Here is an 18108-nt window from a genome sequence, read left to right on the forward strand (position 1 = left end):
AGTGTTTTATAATGGATGCTCACCCATAGAGGAGGATCTTGTGAGGCTCAGTGGTGTTTTTGCACATATGAGCATCAGACGCGCTCTGACGGAGGAACTGTTCACTGATCCCGTCTTCATTGAACTGCCTTCAGATCGATGTGTTTCAACAGATTTAGAATGTATATTGCTGTATTTTTCATTTGTATGTTTTTTTTTTTAATGGATGCAAACAGTAGATATTCAGTCAGTCCAGTTCAAAGGGACAGGTTTAGTGAGTGATATTTTGGCATCTCCCTGTTGTCCTGTTTGGTATGGCAGGTTCACTTATTTAAGAAAAAGTATTCTGAAGTTGTAAAGCATGTAAATAATTCAGGAGATTTAAATCTCTCTCTCTCTCTCTCTCTATATATATATAGAGCGAGAGAGAGAGAGAGAGCAGAGGGTTTTTTAGTTATAAAGTATAGCTTTTATTAAAATTTTGTCTGAATTTTGAGTTTTTTTTAAATAATGCAGTAGAAGAATAATAAGGCAAAACAAATGTTTTGGTTAATAAAAAAATGGTTAAAAATAAACACTTTTCTTTTTGCTGTGGAAGTACAGTATAAGAGGAAATGTCAGGCATAGGGGGGCCTTGCAAAATTGACCGGAGAAAGAGTGGGGCCCCTGAGTAAAAAAGGTTGAGAATCCCTAATGTAGGAGACCACCGATGTGTTGTCTGTGCGAACAAGCACCTAATGTCCCCTTAGGTCTGGAAGGAAGTGTTTTAGAGCTTGAAACACGGCCAACATCTCCAGGCAGTTGATGTCCCCCGTGAGATGATGGCCTTCCCACAGACCTCGAGCAGAGCAGCCACTCATGACCGCTCCCCAACCCGTGAGGGAGGTGTCCGTTGTTAGTGTTACACGAAGACAAGAAGCCCCCAGCGACGGGCCTTGATACAGGAACCAAGGTTTCTTCCACATTTCTAAGGCACGTAAGCATTGCAGCGTGACCTTGATTGTGTGAAGCGGGTTCCCCCTTGGCCCTGAGCCACCACTGCAAGGGTCTCATGTACAGCAGGCCAAAAGTTTTCACGTTGGACGCAGCTGCCATCAGACCCAACAGTCTCTGAAACTGTTTGACAGTGAGTAACTGGCCTTCTCTCACTCCCCTCACAGCTGTGAGAATCACTTTGATATGAGCAGGAGACAACTGTGCCTGCATCGTTGTTGAATCCCACACCACACCCAAATAAGTGGTTCTCTGTAGTACACATTTCTTGGCGTTTAGCCATAACCCCAGCTCTTTCATATGGGCGAGGATGTCATCTCGATGCCGAGCCGCCATCTGCTCTGACTGAGCTAATATCAACCAATCGTCGATGTAATTCAGTATGTGGATGCCCTGGAGTCGCAACAGAGCCAGGGCAGCATGCACACACTTCGTGAGAGTGCGGGGTGAGAGTGACAGGTCAAATGGAAGAACCCGATACTGGTATGCTTCGCTCCCGAAAGCAAACCTCAGGAACTTCCTGTGTTGAGGAAGGATGGATGCATCCTTGAGATCTATCGTGACAAACCAGTCCTCGGACTTGATTTGGGACACAATCTGTTTGATAGTAAGCATCTTGAACCGAAATCGTTTGATAGCACGGTTCAGTAGACACTGATCTATGATCGGACACAACCCCCCCATCCTTCTTCGGAATGATGAAGTAACGGCTGTAGAACCCTGATTCTCTCTCAAGAGGAGAACGCGTTCTATGGCCTCCTTCCTCAAGAAAATTTCTACTTCTTGTTCCAATACCAGAGCCTGCTCGGGGCCCACTAGTGTAGGGATAACCCCGTTGAAGCGAGGTGGATGAGAACCAAACTAAATTCTGTAACCTCTGTCTACAGTGTGCAGGACCCATTGTGAGACATTTGGCAAGTTTTCACGCTATCAGAAGCTCTATTAAGGGAACAAGTCTCTCGAGACTGGCCTCTGGTGTCACTAGAGGAGCCACTTTGGAGCCCTGAAGCGAATGACCGGCAGGGAATGACCGACCTGACTGCTCTATCGCGCTCGTCTGTGGGGGCGAGCTTTCCCGTACCGTCACCGGGCGGCAACTGGAAAATTTGCTCGCAGGAGCTTCCTGAGCCCTGAAGCACCGGCGGGTGGCAGGGGTATCAGTGAAGCACCCTGAGGGCACTGAGGAGGATCGGGCATCGTATATTGAGGTGTGTATCTCTCCTCCCCAGGGTGGGCTGCCTTTAGGGTCCTGACGATGGGATTGTCAGGACCGCTTGGCCGAGGTCCTCTTGGACATAATAACGGTCCGCAGATTCACTTTCTGTTTAGAGGACCCCGACCAAGAGTGCCGCCCCTGCCCCCTGTTCTTTCTGTGGGGGGGTACGGGTCGCAACGCTCTGCTTCTGGGTCTGGCGGTATGAGGAGCTAGACGGCTGGGACTGCTCCCACTCAGCAGTCCCAAAGACCTGGGGACAGTGAGGGAGAAAGCGCTGGCTTCTTTGCCTCCTGAAACCTCTCGACGACAGTGTCTACTGCACCGCCGAAGAGGCCAGAAGGCAATAGCAGGGCATCCAGGAGGAAGAATCTGTCCTAATCTTGTAGTTCGGACAGGTTCAACCACAGGTGTCAGGATCGCGAACCTGGCCGCTTTCATGTGAGCGGGAGAAGCTTACAGTCATGACAGTCATAATAATAGAACCATTACAATAATTATGAATGTTTCTTGAGCAGCAAATCGACATATAAGAATGATTTCTGAAGGATTTTAACCCCCATAGGCTTCAGCTGCATAGAGCTTAATCTTGTATTTATTTATATAAATTGAACATTGCATTGACATGTTCAGTGTTTGTTTCTTTTTGTTTTCTTCAGGTGTTATAGCAGGAGTACTTGTGTTTTTCCTCTTGGTCATCATTATTTGTGTTGCTGTATTTGTATGGTGCCGCTATGGTTCTGCAAAGCACAATAAGTATGATTTTTATTGATTGATTGTCTTGGATTATGGGTTTATTTCATAATATAATGCAATATAAGCTGTATTGGGTTTATGTCTAATGTCTTTTCTCATCTTTAGAATGTGCAACCCACTTGTGGAGTCAAAAGTGCCTAATAAAAACTACAAGTATGTATGACTCTATTATTTTGGAAAATTGTAAAATACAGTGGCCCAAAGCAAAGCATTTGGAAGTTGACCTCAAAATTTCTCCCCATGTCATTTCCAATCCTGAGTGACTTTCTTATGTGGAACATACAGTGGGGAAAAAAAGTATTTAGTCAGCCACCAATTGTGCAAGTTCTCCCACTTAAAAAGATGAGAGAGGCCTGTAATTTTCATCTATATTTTGAGAAATGTCTTATTTTTGTGCAGTTGAGCTCAGTGATGACCAAAATTGCTTGGTTACCAACATTCTTCAGAATATCTTCTGTTATTCTTCAGAAGAAAGAAAAGCATAAAGGTTTGAAATGATGTGAGGGTGGGTAAACAATGACAGAATTTTCAGTTTTAGGTGAACTTTAGGTGAAATTGTGTGATTGGATATCAAAATGTGAAAGTGTCATGTCCAATATTTTTTATACACAAATGCACTTGCTTTATTAATATTTTGCTATCTAATGCTATGTTATTTTTGTGTATGCTAAAAGTGTCTACATGTTTGGGGCCACTGTATATGATGTCATTTTAGTGACACACACACACACACACACACACACACACATATGCATAAACATATACATATACATATATATATATAAAAGGTAAACAACTGTGAAATGTTTTTCAGACCGATTTCCTTGGATAAATTTCCTGAATATTATCAAAACATGAGTCGTGATGAGAATAGAGGTTTCAGTGAGGAATATGAGGTACGGTTTATCAAATATGAAATTACATTTTTATTATTTTTCTCTGACTGAATCTTAAGTGGCATTAAAACAGAACCAGGTCTAGCTTAGACTGTTGCAAAAAATTTAAATATTGAAAATGCCAACCTGTTTATATGTTAGAATCATCAAGTTAATTCTCAATATTCAGAGTGTTTGTTGAGTATGCTTTTACTGAATATGTTTAACTCAACAGGACTTGAGTTCAGTTGGTATAGAACAGTCTAGTATAGCAGCTCTTCTGCCTGAAAACAAGGACAAAAACCGATTTGCCAATGTTTCAGCCTGTAAGTGTTTACACACACACACACACACACACACACACACACACTGGTTTGTGTTGGACTTTCCATAGATGTAATGGTTTTTATACGGCCTTTACCTTTTATACTATCCCTTTACCCTAACTCTACTCCACAAAATCTTCTGTATTTTTAGATTTTCAAAACATTTCATTCTGTATGATTTATAAGCTCATGGGGGACTAAAAAAGGTCCACACAAGGTCAGAAATTACTGGTATTACTATCCTTGTGGGGACATTTGGTCCCCATAATGTAGGGAATACCAGGACCACACACACACAATTACTGCACAGTGTCTGTCTTGGAAAATGTAATTTTATCCTCCTCTTTCTGTCTTTAAGATGACTCCTCTAGAGTGCATCTCACCACAAAGGATGAGGGTGATTCTGATTATGTCAATGCTAACTACATGCCTGTAAGTACATTAAATAGTAGTTAACGTCAGCTGTAATTCATAACACAAAGCACTACCTCGCTTGTATCTCCTGAGAAAAGTGCTCCTGGTGGATTGACATTTGTTTATGTGCATATCAGGGCTACGGCAATGCAAGCAGACAGTATATCGCTGCTCAAGGTCCACTGCCATCCACTGTCAATGACTTCTGGAGAATGGTTTGGGAGAAAAGGTCACAGGCCATCGTTATGTTAACCAACTGCACTGAGAGTGGAAGGGTAAGGCAAAGTTCAGTTCTGCTTACTGTAGTTTCAAGTGTTTACTGGCTTCCATTTTCTTAAACACTATATGAAACTACATTATGTAGTGATGTATGAAACAGTATTATGCTACATTATTGTTGCGTGATGTTAAATTCAACGATCAGAGCTTAAAAAAATGTTTGTTTGGCATTTTCAATCCAATTTTGTGTAATAACACAGTATTTCACATAGAGTGGTTTGGTTGCATAATTTTTAGCTTGCTTCATCAGATTTGACCTCTGTACTTGGTGCAGTTATTTGAATTAATTTTTATTTTTTCTGATTTAACTTCTCCAGGTCAAGTGTGAGCAATACTGGCCACTGGACTACACGCCATGTCTCTATGGGAACCTGCTTGTTACAGTGAAATCGGAGGATAAATTTCCAAGTTGGACTCTGCAAGAATTTAATGTCAAAAATGTGAACTGAAATATTTATATTTTTCTGTTTAATGACAATAAAATGAAACATAATATTCAGAGCAACATGCCAGACTGCTTAATGTTGTCTGAAATGATTATAAATATTAAGTGTTTTTTGGGGTGCCAAAAACAGTTGCATGTTTTTTGTGACTTTACTTTTCATCCAAATTCTCTCTGGCCCTGACAGCTGTTTATGATAACTATTTATTTATAGCACACTTTTAAGCTAAAATATAAAAAATTCATGGTGTTCCATACACCAATATTTTAACAATTCAGAAAATATTAATCACGGTCTGGCAGTGATTTAAGGTCATATTTATCAGGATCGTGATTTTTCAGTAGTACTAAAGCACACTGCGAGAGTATTTTAGCACTGTTTGTTGTTTGCTTTTATGATATGATAAAGCATTTGGAAACAGAAAAGGTGACGCATGATTTCTAAACAAGTGATGATGAGAGTTAACAAGTGGATCGTTTTTAATTGCCTCTTCACATAGTAATTATCACATTGTGACAGATTATAGATGTAAAAATTAAATATTTAGAGATCTTATTCAATATAGATAATCCACTCATTTCTTGGGATCCTTCAGCAGGATCTGCAGAGCTGTAGGTGCTACACACAGTGAGAAATAGCACAAGCTTTGACAGACTTTACCACATTATACTCTTATCATTAGTTCATCTGGTATTCAGAAACATGTATTCTGCCTTCTTCTGATATGAGCCATTTAACTAGAATATGAATATATTAGCACATCACTGGTCAGATTAGCATAAGACACAATCTATTTCTGTCTATTTTTTGTCTATAACAGAAAGACACCTCCGAGACACGAACAGTGAGGCACTTCCACTTCACAGCATGGCCGGATCACGGTGTTCCCGCTGGCACAGAGGAGCTGATTCAATTCAGAGCACTCATTCGTCAGCACATAGAGAGCTCTTTCTCTGCAGGGCCAACAATTGTACACTGCAGGTATACCACTACTCACTTTGAAACCCAATTCAAATATTAACTTAACGTGAATAATCACAGTCAGTCGACTGCTGAGAGCTGACAGCAAAGCAGTATAAATAATTACATTGACAAAATAAAGCAAAGTTTTAATCCTTCTGTCACCATCTCTGTACACTAGTGCCGGAGTGGGCCGGACAGGTACCCTGATAGCGCTGGACGTCCTGCTACAGCAGCTGCACAAAGAGAAGGCGGTGGGAATTGCAGCGTTTGTCAAGCAAATGAGACTCAGCCGGCCACTAATGGTGCAAACTGAGGTAACGCTGATTTAGATACATAATTGTAAAAAGGATTTACTTTTAGAGCAATTTAGCATAGAATTGGGTTCTAGGTGGTGGTATTATTATTGTGGCGATTATTTTGAAAATGATGAATATAGCCTATTTGGGCTATGGATAGCTTTTTTCCTGGAGGATCCAAACACTTAAAAAAAGGCTGCTGTGGTCACCAGAATTTTACTGTCAAAATTCCATCTCAGACTATATATTTTACGGTATGTAACCACATATGTGACCCTGGACCACAAAACCAGTCTTAAGTCGCTGGGGTATATTTGTAGCAATAGCCACAAATACATTGTATGGGTCAAAATGATTGATTTTTCTTTTATGCCAAAAATCATTAGGATATTAAGTAAAGATCATGTTCCATGAAGATATTTTGTAAATTTCCTACCATAAATATATCAGTTGATTTTTGATTAGTAATATGGATTGCTAAGAACTTCATTTGGACAACTTTAAAGGCAATTTTCTCAATATTTAGAATTTTTGCACCCTCAGATTCCAGATTTTCAAATAGTTATATCTCGGCCAAATATTATCCTATCCTAACAAACCATACATCAATGGAAAGCTTATTTATTCAGCTAGTTTTGTGGTCCAGGGTCACATATATCATGGAATAATGCAAAAATATCAAACTACTTAAACATTTATGTACTAATAAACCACTGTGCTTTTGGAAATTTATCAAAGCGGCATTCTTTGAAAACATTCTAATTTATATAACTAGTAGCAATAAAACAAATAATATAAGATATATTCTTTTACCGTTTATCCCAAGTTTTTTTCCCCATTATTCCATATATACATACAGTGATGTTACTGCTAATTCTACAATTAGGTTTTAAGACTTGACAGCAGGACAATAACATTATCTGCACGTTCTTAAGGTATGGCTATTTTGAGTTAAAAGGACATTCTTTGTTCTAACTAAAACATTCTAATTTATATAACTAGTAGCAATAAAACAAATAATATAAGATATATTCTTTTACCATTTATCCCAAGTTTTTTTCCCCATTATTCCATATATACATACAGTGATGTTACTGCTAATTCTACAATTAGGTTTTAAGACTTGACAGCAGGACAATAACATTATCTGCACGTTCTTAAGGTATGGCTATTTTGAGTTAAAAGGACATTCTTTGTTCTAACAGGATGGCATCTGTATTTTTATAATTATTACATGTTATGTAATTACAGGTAATAATTGTATCACTTGGAAATAAGGAAATGCGTATTCCTGGCAGACACTCTTTACTTTCATCTGTTTTATGCTTATCTCTCTGTCTCTTACAGTCTCAGTATGTGTTCCTGCACCAGTGCATCATGGATAGTCTACAACCCAAAGCTGGGCCTAAGTCAGAGCCTCTCTATGAAAACTCAGACATGATCTATGTCAACGCAATAGCATTAAAAGATTATGACAAACAAAGTCAAATATGAACAAATATAAGCCATATCATATGGTCCAATGGCCCATTTCAAATACATACCCTTCAAAAAATAAAAACTGAAAGCCTAATCCATGAAGTTATTATTATTAATATTATTTTAGATAAAACACTCTTCTGCTAACAAGGCTGAAAGATACTGGCCATGGTATTTTGAGCCTAAGATATAAAGCACTAAATGTTTACCATTTAAACTTAACTGCCACTCTTTATTTAACTAAATAGCTGTGTATAGGCTTGTTTTTAATGTTACATTTTTGCTTGATAAACTGTGGTCTCTGAAAGGAAACTTTCCTTTATGCTGTACTAAGTGCTGCTTATTTTGCACATTGCTTTTAAATGAGAATTTTATGTTAAAATTGAAATAAGAGATGGTCTATTTAATGTCAGTTGAATTTGATTTGTTTTAGATTAATACCAAAGTATTTTTCCATAATTTTTTATTTTGCCAGTGTCACGTATTCTCAGCCGCCTGTCGTATAACATGCTTTAAAGAAATAGTTCAGCTAAAGACGATGATTGTGTAATTATTTACATCAGGACTGGGTACCCCGATTTAAATAATGTCATATCTGTATGTAAAATAGAGAATGATTTTTTTCAGAGCTGCCAAGAAGGGGAAAGGTTTTGCTTCATAGATATGGTTTCTGCATACTGTTATTATATTGAAAGAACGGTGTAAACAAACATTTTGTATTTCTTAAACTACCAATCAGAGGTTAAGATTAAGTTGTGGTCACATTAGTGAAATTCCAGTCACATTCAATCAAATTTAAGCAACTTTCACATTTGCCTTCACATATTTGGGTAAATAATGTGTGTTGTGTTACCTGTTTTGGTATTTGCTGTCATGTAATTTTTTTGCACTTTTGTAAAACGAAGATTTAACTGTAACTTTTGAATACATTTACATCATGTCCTAACCAGGCATGATATGTTTCCAGCCACGAGCAATTTGTAAACAATTAACTTAAAAATGATTTAAAAAAGTACCAGGTATTAAAAGGATAGTTCACCCAAAAATGAAAATTTGATGTTTATCTGCTTACCCCCAGGGCATCCAAGATGTAGGTGACTTCAAAACTATCCCAGGAAGCTATGTAATCAGTAACGTAGTATAAAATATATGAACATTATGGCCAATATATTTTATTAAAAAGATTTAACTAATTAATTAACTGATAATAATGCACATTACAATGCATCTTTTATACTCACTGAGGCTTAGGCCTGTCACGATAACAACTTTTTGTTGTGTGATATATTGCCCCAGAAATAATTGCGATAAGATTGTCATTTTAAAGACCATTTTATGCCACTGAATATATAATCATAATGTAACAGCACAATAATGCAAGAAGGCCTACACACTTCCAAATAAGGCTTCATTTATTTGATCAAAAATAATATTGTGAAATATTACATCTTAAAATACCGGTTTTCTATTAGAATTTAATTTATTCCTCTGATGACAAAGCTGAATTTTCAGAAGCCATTACTCAATTTAGTCAATTTACACAGACCTAAGAACCTCTTCTCTGTTATTGATTCTGTGCTCAGTCAGTCCCCCTGTCAACATTTTTACTGATGCTTACGTATCACTGTGTGAACAATTCTGTACATTCTTTAATGAGAAAATCGTTCAATTAAGATCTAACCTGCCCTTGGGGAATTCTGTTCAACCTGAGAGATCAAGCGGTCCGATGCCGTGGAGCGATTTTCAGCCCGTTTCTTTTGAATCCTGTAAAGCCAATCCTTGAACGTCTAAGATCAACTTCATCTTCTCAAGATATCATTCCATCTAGATTTTTTAAAACAGATTTTCAATACTGTTGGACATGATCATTTAAATATATAGTTTAGTCATGAAACTCTTGATGGCACAGGCTGATGGGTTGTTAACATAACTGATGCTATTCAGAGTTAAACGACTTGGCACAAGCTGATTGGTTCATGCTGCATATGCAGCCAATGAGCTTACTGCCTTGCATTTATATGGCTGGCTAGCATTCACTAGAGATTCCTGCAGCGCACTTTCAGAGTTTCTCTGAAACTAAACAGCTAAGATAAGTAAACGGTCTTCAATTTGATTCAGTGGATTATTGTAGTGATGGGAAACCGAGGCTTTCTGAACCGTTTGAGGCTTTCACATATTGATCAATAATATAAAATATACAAGTGTGTGATTATAATTAATAATTGACGTTAGTAGCAAAAATATTTTGGGTGAGCTGTTTGGGGTCTCTGAGACCCCAGCTAGAACATGATAAAATGCAATAGAGGTGTGACGTGCGTTCAGTGTCTGTCTGGTGTTGAAGTTATTCTAAGCTATTCTACTGAATCCCAAATAAGTGCACACACACACACACACACACACACACACACGTCAATGTAAAATCAAACACAAGAGTCATGCGAAGCACCAGTTTTTTTCAAACTAGCTGTCCCGACCTTACGATAGCCTACTGCATGACGTTCAAAGTTTCAAACGTCATCAATCACGTGGTATTGTCATTTCGATACAAGCATCGGCACAGTGTGAGATACAATAGTGCTGTGAAAACTGCGTCGGAGCCTCGGTATCAATCGTCCCATTACTAGATTATTGCGTTAGTCAGATTTACATATTTAAACTAGAAAACATACAAGTTGTAAAACTATGCGCAGGTTATTCACGTGAGGAGTAATTACTAAGCATGTCTTGTTCATATAACAGCAGTAGCATTAGCAGCAGCAGCAAGCAGTTGTCCTAGTTCAATACAACGTCAAGCATCGCGGATTTAGAACAGTAAAGTGAATTGGGGATTACCTTATTTACCCGAAATTTCCAATGCTTTTGATATCTTCTGTGGGCAATCATTTCTACTTTAACCGTGAACGGATTGCTTTCAGATGCACACCTCACTGGTGAGGTCGGTTTGCAGTTGGCGTTTCACAGTTCAGGGCTCGCACAATTTCAAAATCCCTGGTAGCCCTTCGGGCAGGTACTCTTCAGATTTTGGTAGCTAATCAGTAAATTAATTTAACTAGCCCAAAACAAAAAAAATACCTTTTTTTTTTTTTTTCAAATATAGAAAATCAGATAGGAGTTTAAATGTCAATCAAAAATATATAAAAATACACAAATATCAACAAATATGAAGGAAGGAATTTTATTTCACTATTTACAGGGTATCTGCAGAATTTTTAAAAATAAATTTAAGGCAATTTATGACCCATTTTAAGAGCTGCACAAGTAAAATGAACAGTGTATGAGTGAGGTTGGACAATGTCTGCAAATTCATTGTCTGCCACGAGGGGGCGCTTGAAATATTGGGGTTTCCCCGGTAACGGCTGTACAAAAAGCAGCTCCACGCTCATAAACGCTGCTTTATCAGGTCAAATCAAATTAAAATGCCAATGACACGTTTCTGAGGACAGTCGGTTGCCTTCAGATACATTCAAATAAAGACAATTATTAATTGCAGTACGCATAGCAAATCAAAACATGCGTTTAGTTGCAGCAGCAGTAGGTAGACCGTAGTTTACATTCACATTTATTCATTTTGCAGACGCTTTTATCCAAAACAACTTACAATTACTGAAGTTTCAGTGACTAAAAATGGATGGTATGTGAACTTCTCATGCGAATAGGCATCACTTATTATTTAAAAGGGGCTTAGCAATTCTAAGTACCTTTGTGCAGCTGTAGCAGCAGTATGCATAGTTATTCAGATCGCATGTAGCGAATTTAATAGCAGCAGCTTCTATGTGTTTGCTGCGTAAAAAGGTAAAAACATGAGTTGATATTTGCATTGATCATCTGACCAGAAATAGCAAGAAAGGCTTATTGGAAATGCAAATTCATTGTCTGCCACGAGGTGGCGCTTGATTATTATTTAAAAGGGGCTTAGCAATTCTAAGTACCTTTGTGCAGCTGTAGCAGCAGTATGCATAGTTATTCAGATCGCATGTAGCGAATTTAATAGCAGCAGCATGCATAGCAAATTCATATGTAATGTTAGAAATAATATTAGCAGCAGGAAGTCAAATTGTTGCTAATATAGCAGTGGCAGCAGAAAGTACTTTAGTTGCTTGAAATGTCAGTGATAACGCATGGGTAAGTAACTCTTTTAAAGTGAAATAGGCATTATTTGATTGCGTTTGCTTGTTAATAAAGACGCTTCTAGCAATTCTAATTACATTTGTGCAGCTGTAGCAGCAGTATGCATAGCTATTCAGATCACTAATTTAGTGAATTTTAATAGCAGCAGCACGCATAACAAAATTCAGACGCAATGTTAGAATTATTAGCAGCAGTCTGCATGGCAATCCAATTATCATTGTTGCTTATATAGCAGCGGCAACAGAAAGCACATTTAGTTGCATGAAATTTCAGTGATAAGATAGTGACTTTTTAGGTGAAATAGGCATTTTATTACTTTGCTATTCAATTCAACAGAGTTTATAGAACTCTTCAAAAGTGAAATAAGCATTAATTGGTTGTTTTTGGTTATTTATAAAGGGGCAGTAGCAGTTCTAAGTACTTTAGTGCAGTAGCCAGTATGCATAGCTATTCAGATCGCAATGTTAGCAAATTTTATAGTATACATAGCAAATTCAGATGCAAGGTTAGAAATAATATTAGCAGCAGCATGCATAGCAAGTCATATTATTATTTTGCTAATATATCAGCGGCAGCAGAAAGTGCTTTAGTTGCATGAAATTTTAGTGATAAATCAGGGAGGGTAAATTTAACTCTTTAAAGTGCAATAGGCATTTATTACTTTGTTTATTCAACAGGGCTTACAGCAGGTTTCGTGCAGCAGCAGATTATGCTTCGTAAATTCTGATTAAATATTACAACCGCAACCGTTCACACAGTAAATTCCTATTACAACATTGTGAATATCATTAACAGCAACAGCATCTACTCAACTCAGTATTGACAAGTTAGTGAATATTATTATAGCAGCAGAAGCAGAAGTTTTGTTGCGTTGGCCGTATCGCATTGCATACATTGCCGACAGCTTTACCTATCGTAACGGGTCTACTGTCTTTGTCATGTCGTGCCGCTCGCGTCTGGCGTAGACACCGTGTTAGAGTAAAATAGGCATTCGCCTAGCTACTTATGCCTAATTTATGGCTCTCTCAGCAGTTCAGTCTCTTGTGCAGTAGCAGCAGCTTGCTTAGGCATTAAGTCATCCAGATTTTTCTCAGCAGCAGCATGCACAGCATTTCTATGTTGCGAATTTGAATTTGGAAACAATTCATATAAAAGCAGACAACTGCATTTAAATATAGTCACTGTGATGTCCTGCTCAAGACCATTTTGGAACGAGCCATGCCTTTAGCAGTGATGTGTTCATACCATGCAAACATTATTGTTCTAATATGCAATATAAATATTTTAAATTATCAAAATAAATGAGCAGCTGCTTTTGAGGCAGAATTAATCCTGGGCATATGACACCACAACTACAGGATGTACAATGATTTATTCTTTCGCCAAATATTTAGTTAGCTTATTAATAAGTTAAAGGCAAGTATTTCCATTGCAGTAACATTGATGAACGTTAATGGAAAAAAAAAAAAAAAACTTTTTTGTATTTAATTTGTCATTCGACAAATTTAAAACTATTAGCTTAGGCCGCCTGTGCGTGAGCCAGGTGGCTGCTGGGGGTTACTTCATCTATCAGCCTACAGTGTGATTCCTGTTTGTTAACGACACGCGTTTCTACCTAGGTAAGATTGAGCTATTGGCTCAGACACACATAGTTATTTAGGTCATTAGTTAAATAAACCTAAATGTACAGCACCCAGGTTCCCATCGTTAAGCCACTAGTTAATTTATCTGGGCTCCATTAGTCCAGAAACACTTTTAACTCAGGTCACTAGTTTAAGCTATCTGGTCAACCGATCAGATAACCGCCCATGTTCTATGCCAGCCCCCAGCCGAACCTGCACAGGCGAATCCTCAGAAGTTCTGCAGGTATTGTGAAGAAATAAGCGAGGATAATAGCGAAAATGGCAGATCATTGAAATAAATGTTATGTTCCAGGCTGTGCAGGGGATGTGATGTGCAGGGATGGGTTGGTGTCTGTATTCAGAAAGGCACGGAAAACAAACAAAGCGTTCAAATAAAATAACGCGAGCCACTAAAGGGACATGGTTAGCTGCTTGCTAGCGGTAGCCTGTTACAGTACATAAGATTTCACTGACCACATAAACAGAGTAAGGAGAGATGACTGAGGATGATGGCGAATGATTTACAGATCCTGAGCACCACTGACAAGCATCTGATCTTGTAAAAAGTACTGCCACTGTAGTTTACACAGAGCATGTGCGATCGCAAATTTCAAAAGTGAAAAGAGCATTCGAAAGCATTTCAATACCCTGCATATTAATAGCGGCTCCCTAATGCCCGCATTTTATATACAGTATAATTACCCAACGATATAACTGCGAGAGACAGTATTGAAATATATATTTTCCCTGTGTTTCCTTCCTGCTGTGCGAGCTACTGAAATGAGCCGCACTGTGAAACAGCCAATCAGAGCAGAGCTCAACATTATTATTCATGACACTTCCAAATAAGGTAAAAACAGACCATTTAATTCTAGGGACAAGTCCTATGGTTGTAAATGGACATGTAAAACCGTTTCTGGAGATGTTTTGCCCTTACCTAAGCCACATACCTTCTATGTAGATATCAGAGAACAATTTAAAATATTGTATCAGTGCATTCTATGGCACATTTTCAAGCCATTCGGCAAGGCCAGCCCAGGCTCACATAGATAGCAAACACATGGTCTCACGGCTCTCCGGAGCAGCAGCAGTACATATGTCTTGGCAAGTTGTCATGATTAAACTATTTTTAATACTAGTCTAATTACTGGGGTTGTTCCAGACTGCCTAAAACAACTACAGTAACTCCATTATTAAACATGCCCAATCTTGATTCTTCGAATTTTAATAATTTTAGACATATCAAACTTACCATTTCTTTCTAAGATTCTTAAGAAAATTGTGTTGACCCAGCTGCAGTCCCATTTGATGTCAAATAATATTTTTGAAAAAATTCCAATCGGGTTTTAAGTCTCAACACAGCACGGAAACTGAACTTTTAAAAGTTGTAAATTATATTTTACTAGAAACAGATATTTGATATGGTTGACCACAACATCTTGATTTCCAGGTTGGAGAGCTGTGCTGGGTTACAGGGCAAGGTGTTGAAATGGTTTTAATCTTTTTCCAAGTGAACTGTACTGTTACCAAAATGTGACGTGTAAACTCTGCTGATTACTGATTGGCCGGAGAGAATCGTCACTACCTGCGTCACTCAACTTGCGACACAAACACAACAGAACCGCTAGATTTAAATCAGCAGAGCCAGGAGGATCGAATGCAACTGTTTTGAACGAACGAGAATTTTTTTTTTTAACAACTAAAAAATGGCTGTTTCGTGGTCTGTTGAGGAAGTACAGACGTTCCTCTCGTTGATAGCAGATGAGCGGATCCAGCGAGAGCTTGATGGTGCGAAGCGGAATGAAAAAGTTTTTTTAGGAGTCACGGCAGTAGAGGCGGCGCAACTATAACGACAAGGGAATAATCCCGCCCACTCTAAAGCGGTACTAAACTGCAGTGGAAATGCAAACCGAGCCGAGCAGAGTCGTACCACGCAGTGGAAAAGCGCCATTGGTCTCCTCTCTGTTCCTAGATCGAGGTTCCATTGCAGAGGTGATCAAGCCTGAGCTGTTGCCGGTCCTTTACAAATTACCAGCTTCTATTAGAGCTGCGCCCTCTTTGCCACAAATTGCCAGTTTTTAAATACCTGCTTTAAAAAAAAAAAACATATTTTGTCAATAGCTTTTATCTAGCCTTGTCAATTGTATTGTTATATTGTGTTTTGTAGGGGTGGGTGCTATACCGGTATGAACGTGACTACCGGTATTATGTTGTTCCATTATATGGATTTTGCTATACCGTGGATACCGTTATATATTCATGAACTCAAATTTTGCATTTATATTTTAACACAAATGAAGATAAATAGTCAAGGCTGAACGTTTTTGTCCTCCGTGTGCAATGCCATACTAGGCATTAGTAATCAAACACACAGAGCATCGTAACAAACCAAATTAATAGAGCACAAAACGCCTACTCCAGTGGTTCCCAAACTGAGGGATCGTGTACAGTCAGCAGATTATTTTGCAAAAGAAACCTCTGTAGGGTGATAAAGACTACACTGCATAATTTTCCCGCTTATCATGCGGCCACTTGTCTGATAAGTAAATAATTGAAGGCAAAATATTAATGTGACATTTAAATTACCTTAATATGACTTGCAGTACCTGCTTGAGCGCTCCGCTATCAGTTGTAGCAGTTCTGGTTGTATCAATAACAGACCACTAGATGGCGCGACTGAAGAATCAGAGTTGTATTGCAGAGAGCCATGTAGAAATATAAACGAACAATGCATGGTTCTGCTCCAAGCAAGAAAGTTACAAGTTTGTGAAAATACTGCCAGTGAAAATATTTTTCAATACAAAAGGGGGGCCCGGCAGAAAAAGTTTGGGAACCACTGGCCTTCTCAAACACACAATATTTAATTTAATTCATACAGGCCTGTTGCATGTTTGCACTTTTTGAGAAAAACAATGGCACAATAATAAAAAAAAAAGTCCAATCCCTCACTTTTTCTAGTTATATAAGGTTAAAATATTTTGCCTGTATTTTTTTTTTCTCATATAATATCGATATTGCCTGGACAGTGTAAAATATTGTGATATGAATTTTAGCTAATATCGCCCCACCCCTAGTGTTTTGTGGTTTCTTATTTGTTTTATTTTAGCTGTATTGTACAGCACTTTGGATCAACCGGTAGTAGTGTGAAAGTGCTTTAGAAAGAAAGAAAGAAAGAAAGAAAGAAAGAAAGAAATCAAATATGCTGATCAAGAAACATTTCTTATTATCAATGTTCAAATGTTCAGTGCTACCTAATATTTGTATTATTATTGTTTTTTAGGATTCTTTGATGAATATAAAAAGAAAGAAAGAAAGAAAGAAAGAAAGAAAGAAAGAAAGAAAGAAATCTAATATGCTGATCAAGAAACATTTCTTATTATCAATGTTCAAAACAGTTGTGCTACCTAATATTTGTATTATTATTGTTTTTTAGGATTCTTTGATGAATATAAAATTCAAAATAACAGTATTTATTTCAGGACATTATCAATTTTAATAAATCTTTATTAAATAAAAATATTTAGAGAGAGAGAGGGGGGTCCCATTTTGGTGTACGCAACAAAATAAATTTTAAATAATTTGATATACATAAAAAGCCAATTAAATGCAAGTAAAGGGACTACTTTAATGTCTCAAATAACTTTGTGAAAATAAAATGTCAACATATGGGTGAAATAATTGACCATTGTCATTCAGGGTAACAACAAACACAGATCCTTAAACAGAGTCTTTGAATGACATGTAATAATTCTGGTTCTAAATATGATACGATTTTTATTTTTATATCTGTTTTTTATTTTTTTTTATTGGAGTTATATGAACTTATTACACTGAATGCACTTTTTTTTGGTAACACTTTATTTTAAGGTGCCCTTGTTACACATATGTACTTACTATTATAATAACAATTAATTATGCATACACGTAGGGCTGGACAATAATTCAATATCAATATGTATCGCAATATAATTTTTTTTCAATAACGGTGATATGATTTTTAAACACATTTCCGATATACATTACCAGTTTCCCATACATTTATTTATTTTTGCCGTTTGACTTCGTTGAATAAACATGAGCACTGCACGTTTCAAAATCATAACACGGCGCGGGTGTTTTATATGTATGTATCTCTGAAGGGACTCGACCGTCTTCAGAAAAGTTTCGATGACATTTTCATTTGATCTGATAAAGTAGCATTCATGAGCGGAGCTGCTTTGATTACAGCCGTTACCGGGGAAACCGCTAGTTTTATCACTCTAAAAGCACCTCCTGCTGGCAGAGAATGAGTTTTCATTTTAAATAAGCCCGTCTCCAGCAACGTTTCCAGTTTTTTATTTTT

General features: G+C 37.6%; 2 protein-coding genes across 2 annotated transcripts in view; one reads left to right on the top strand and one right to left on the bottom strand.

Moving 5' to 3' along the window:
• Positions 1–8238, top strand: part of LOC107550011 (receptor-type tyrosine-protein phosphatase H-like) — a 23973-nt gene extending 15735 nt beyond the window's left edge. The window contains exons 5-14 of the mRNA XM_016231222.1: positions 2845–2952; positions 3061–3094; positions 3756–3837; positions 4052–4142; positions 4501–4574; positions 4694–4831; positions 5153–5275; positions 6099–6259; positions 6420–6555; positions 7885–8238. Coding sequence (XP_016086708.1) covers positions 2845–2952; positions 3061–3094; positions 3756–3837; positions 4052–4142; positions 4501–4574; positions 4694–4831; positions 5153–5275; positions 6099–6259; positions 6420–6555; positions 7885–8031 — 1094 coding nt within the window. The 3' untranslated portion in view covers positions 8032–8238. The remainder of the gene's footprint in view (positions 1–2844; positions 2953–3060; positions 3095–3755; positions 3838–4051; positions 4143–4500; positions 4575–4693; positions 4832–5152; positions 5276–6098; positions 6260–6419; positions 6556–7884) is intronic.
• A 1470-nt stretch (positions 8239–9708) lies between these two features.
• Positions 9709–18108, bottom strand: part of LOC107550024 (putative nuclease HARBI1) — a 10644-nt gene continuing 2244 nt past the window's right edge. The window contains exon 3 of the mRNA XM_016231236.1: positions 9709–9840. Coding sequence (XP_016086722.1) covers positions 9824–9840 — 17 coding nt within the window. The 3' untranslated portion in view covers positions 9709–9823. The remainder of the gene's footprint in view (positions 9841–18108) is intronic.

The sequence above is a fragment of the Sinocyclocheilus grahami genome, unplaced genomic scaffold (genome assembly GCF_001515645.1).
Source record: "Sinocyclocheilus grahami isolate Dianchi unplaced genomic scaffold, SAMN03320097.WGS_v1.1 scaffold385.1, whole genome shotgun sequence".
NCBI classification, from domain to species: domain Eukaryota; kingdom Metazoa; phylum Chordata; class Actinopteri; order Cypriniformes; family Cyprinidae; genus Sinocyclocheilus; species Sinocyclocheilus grahami.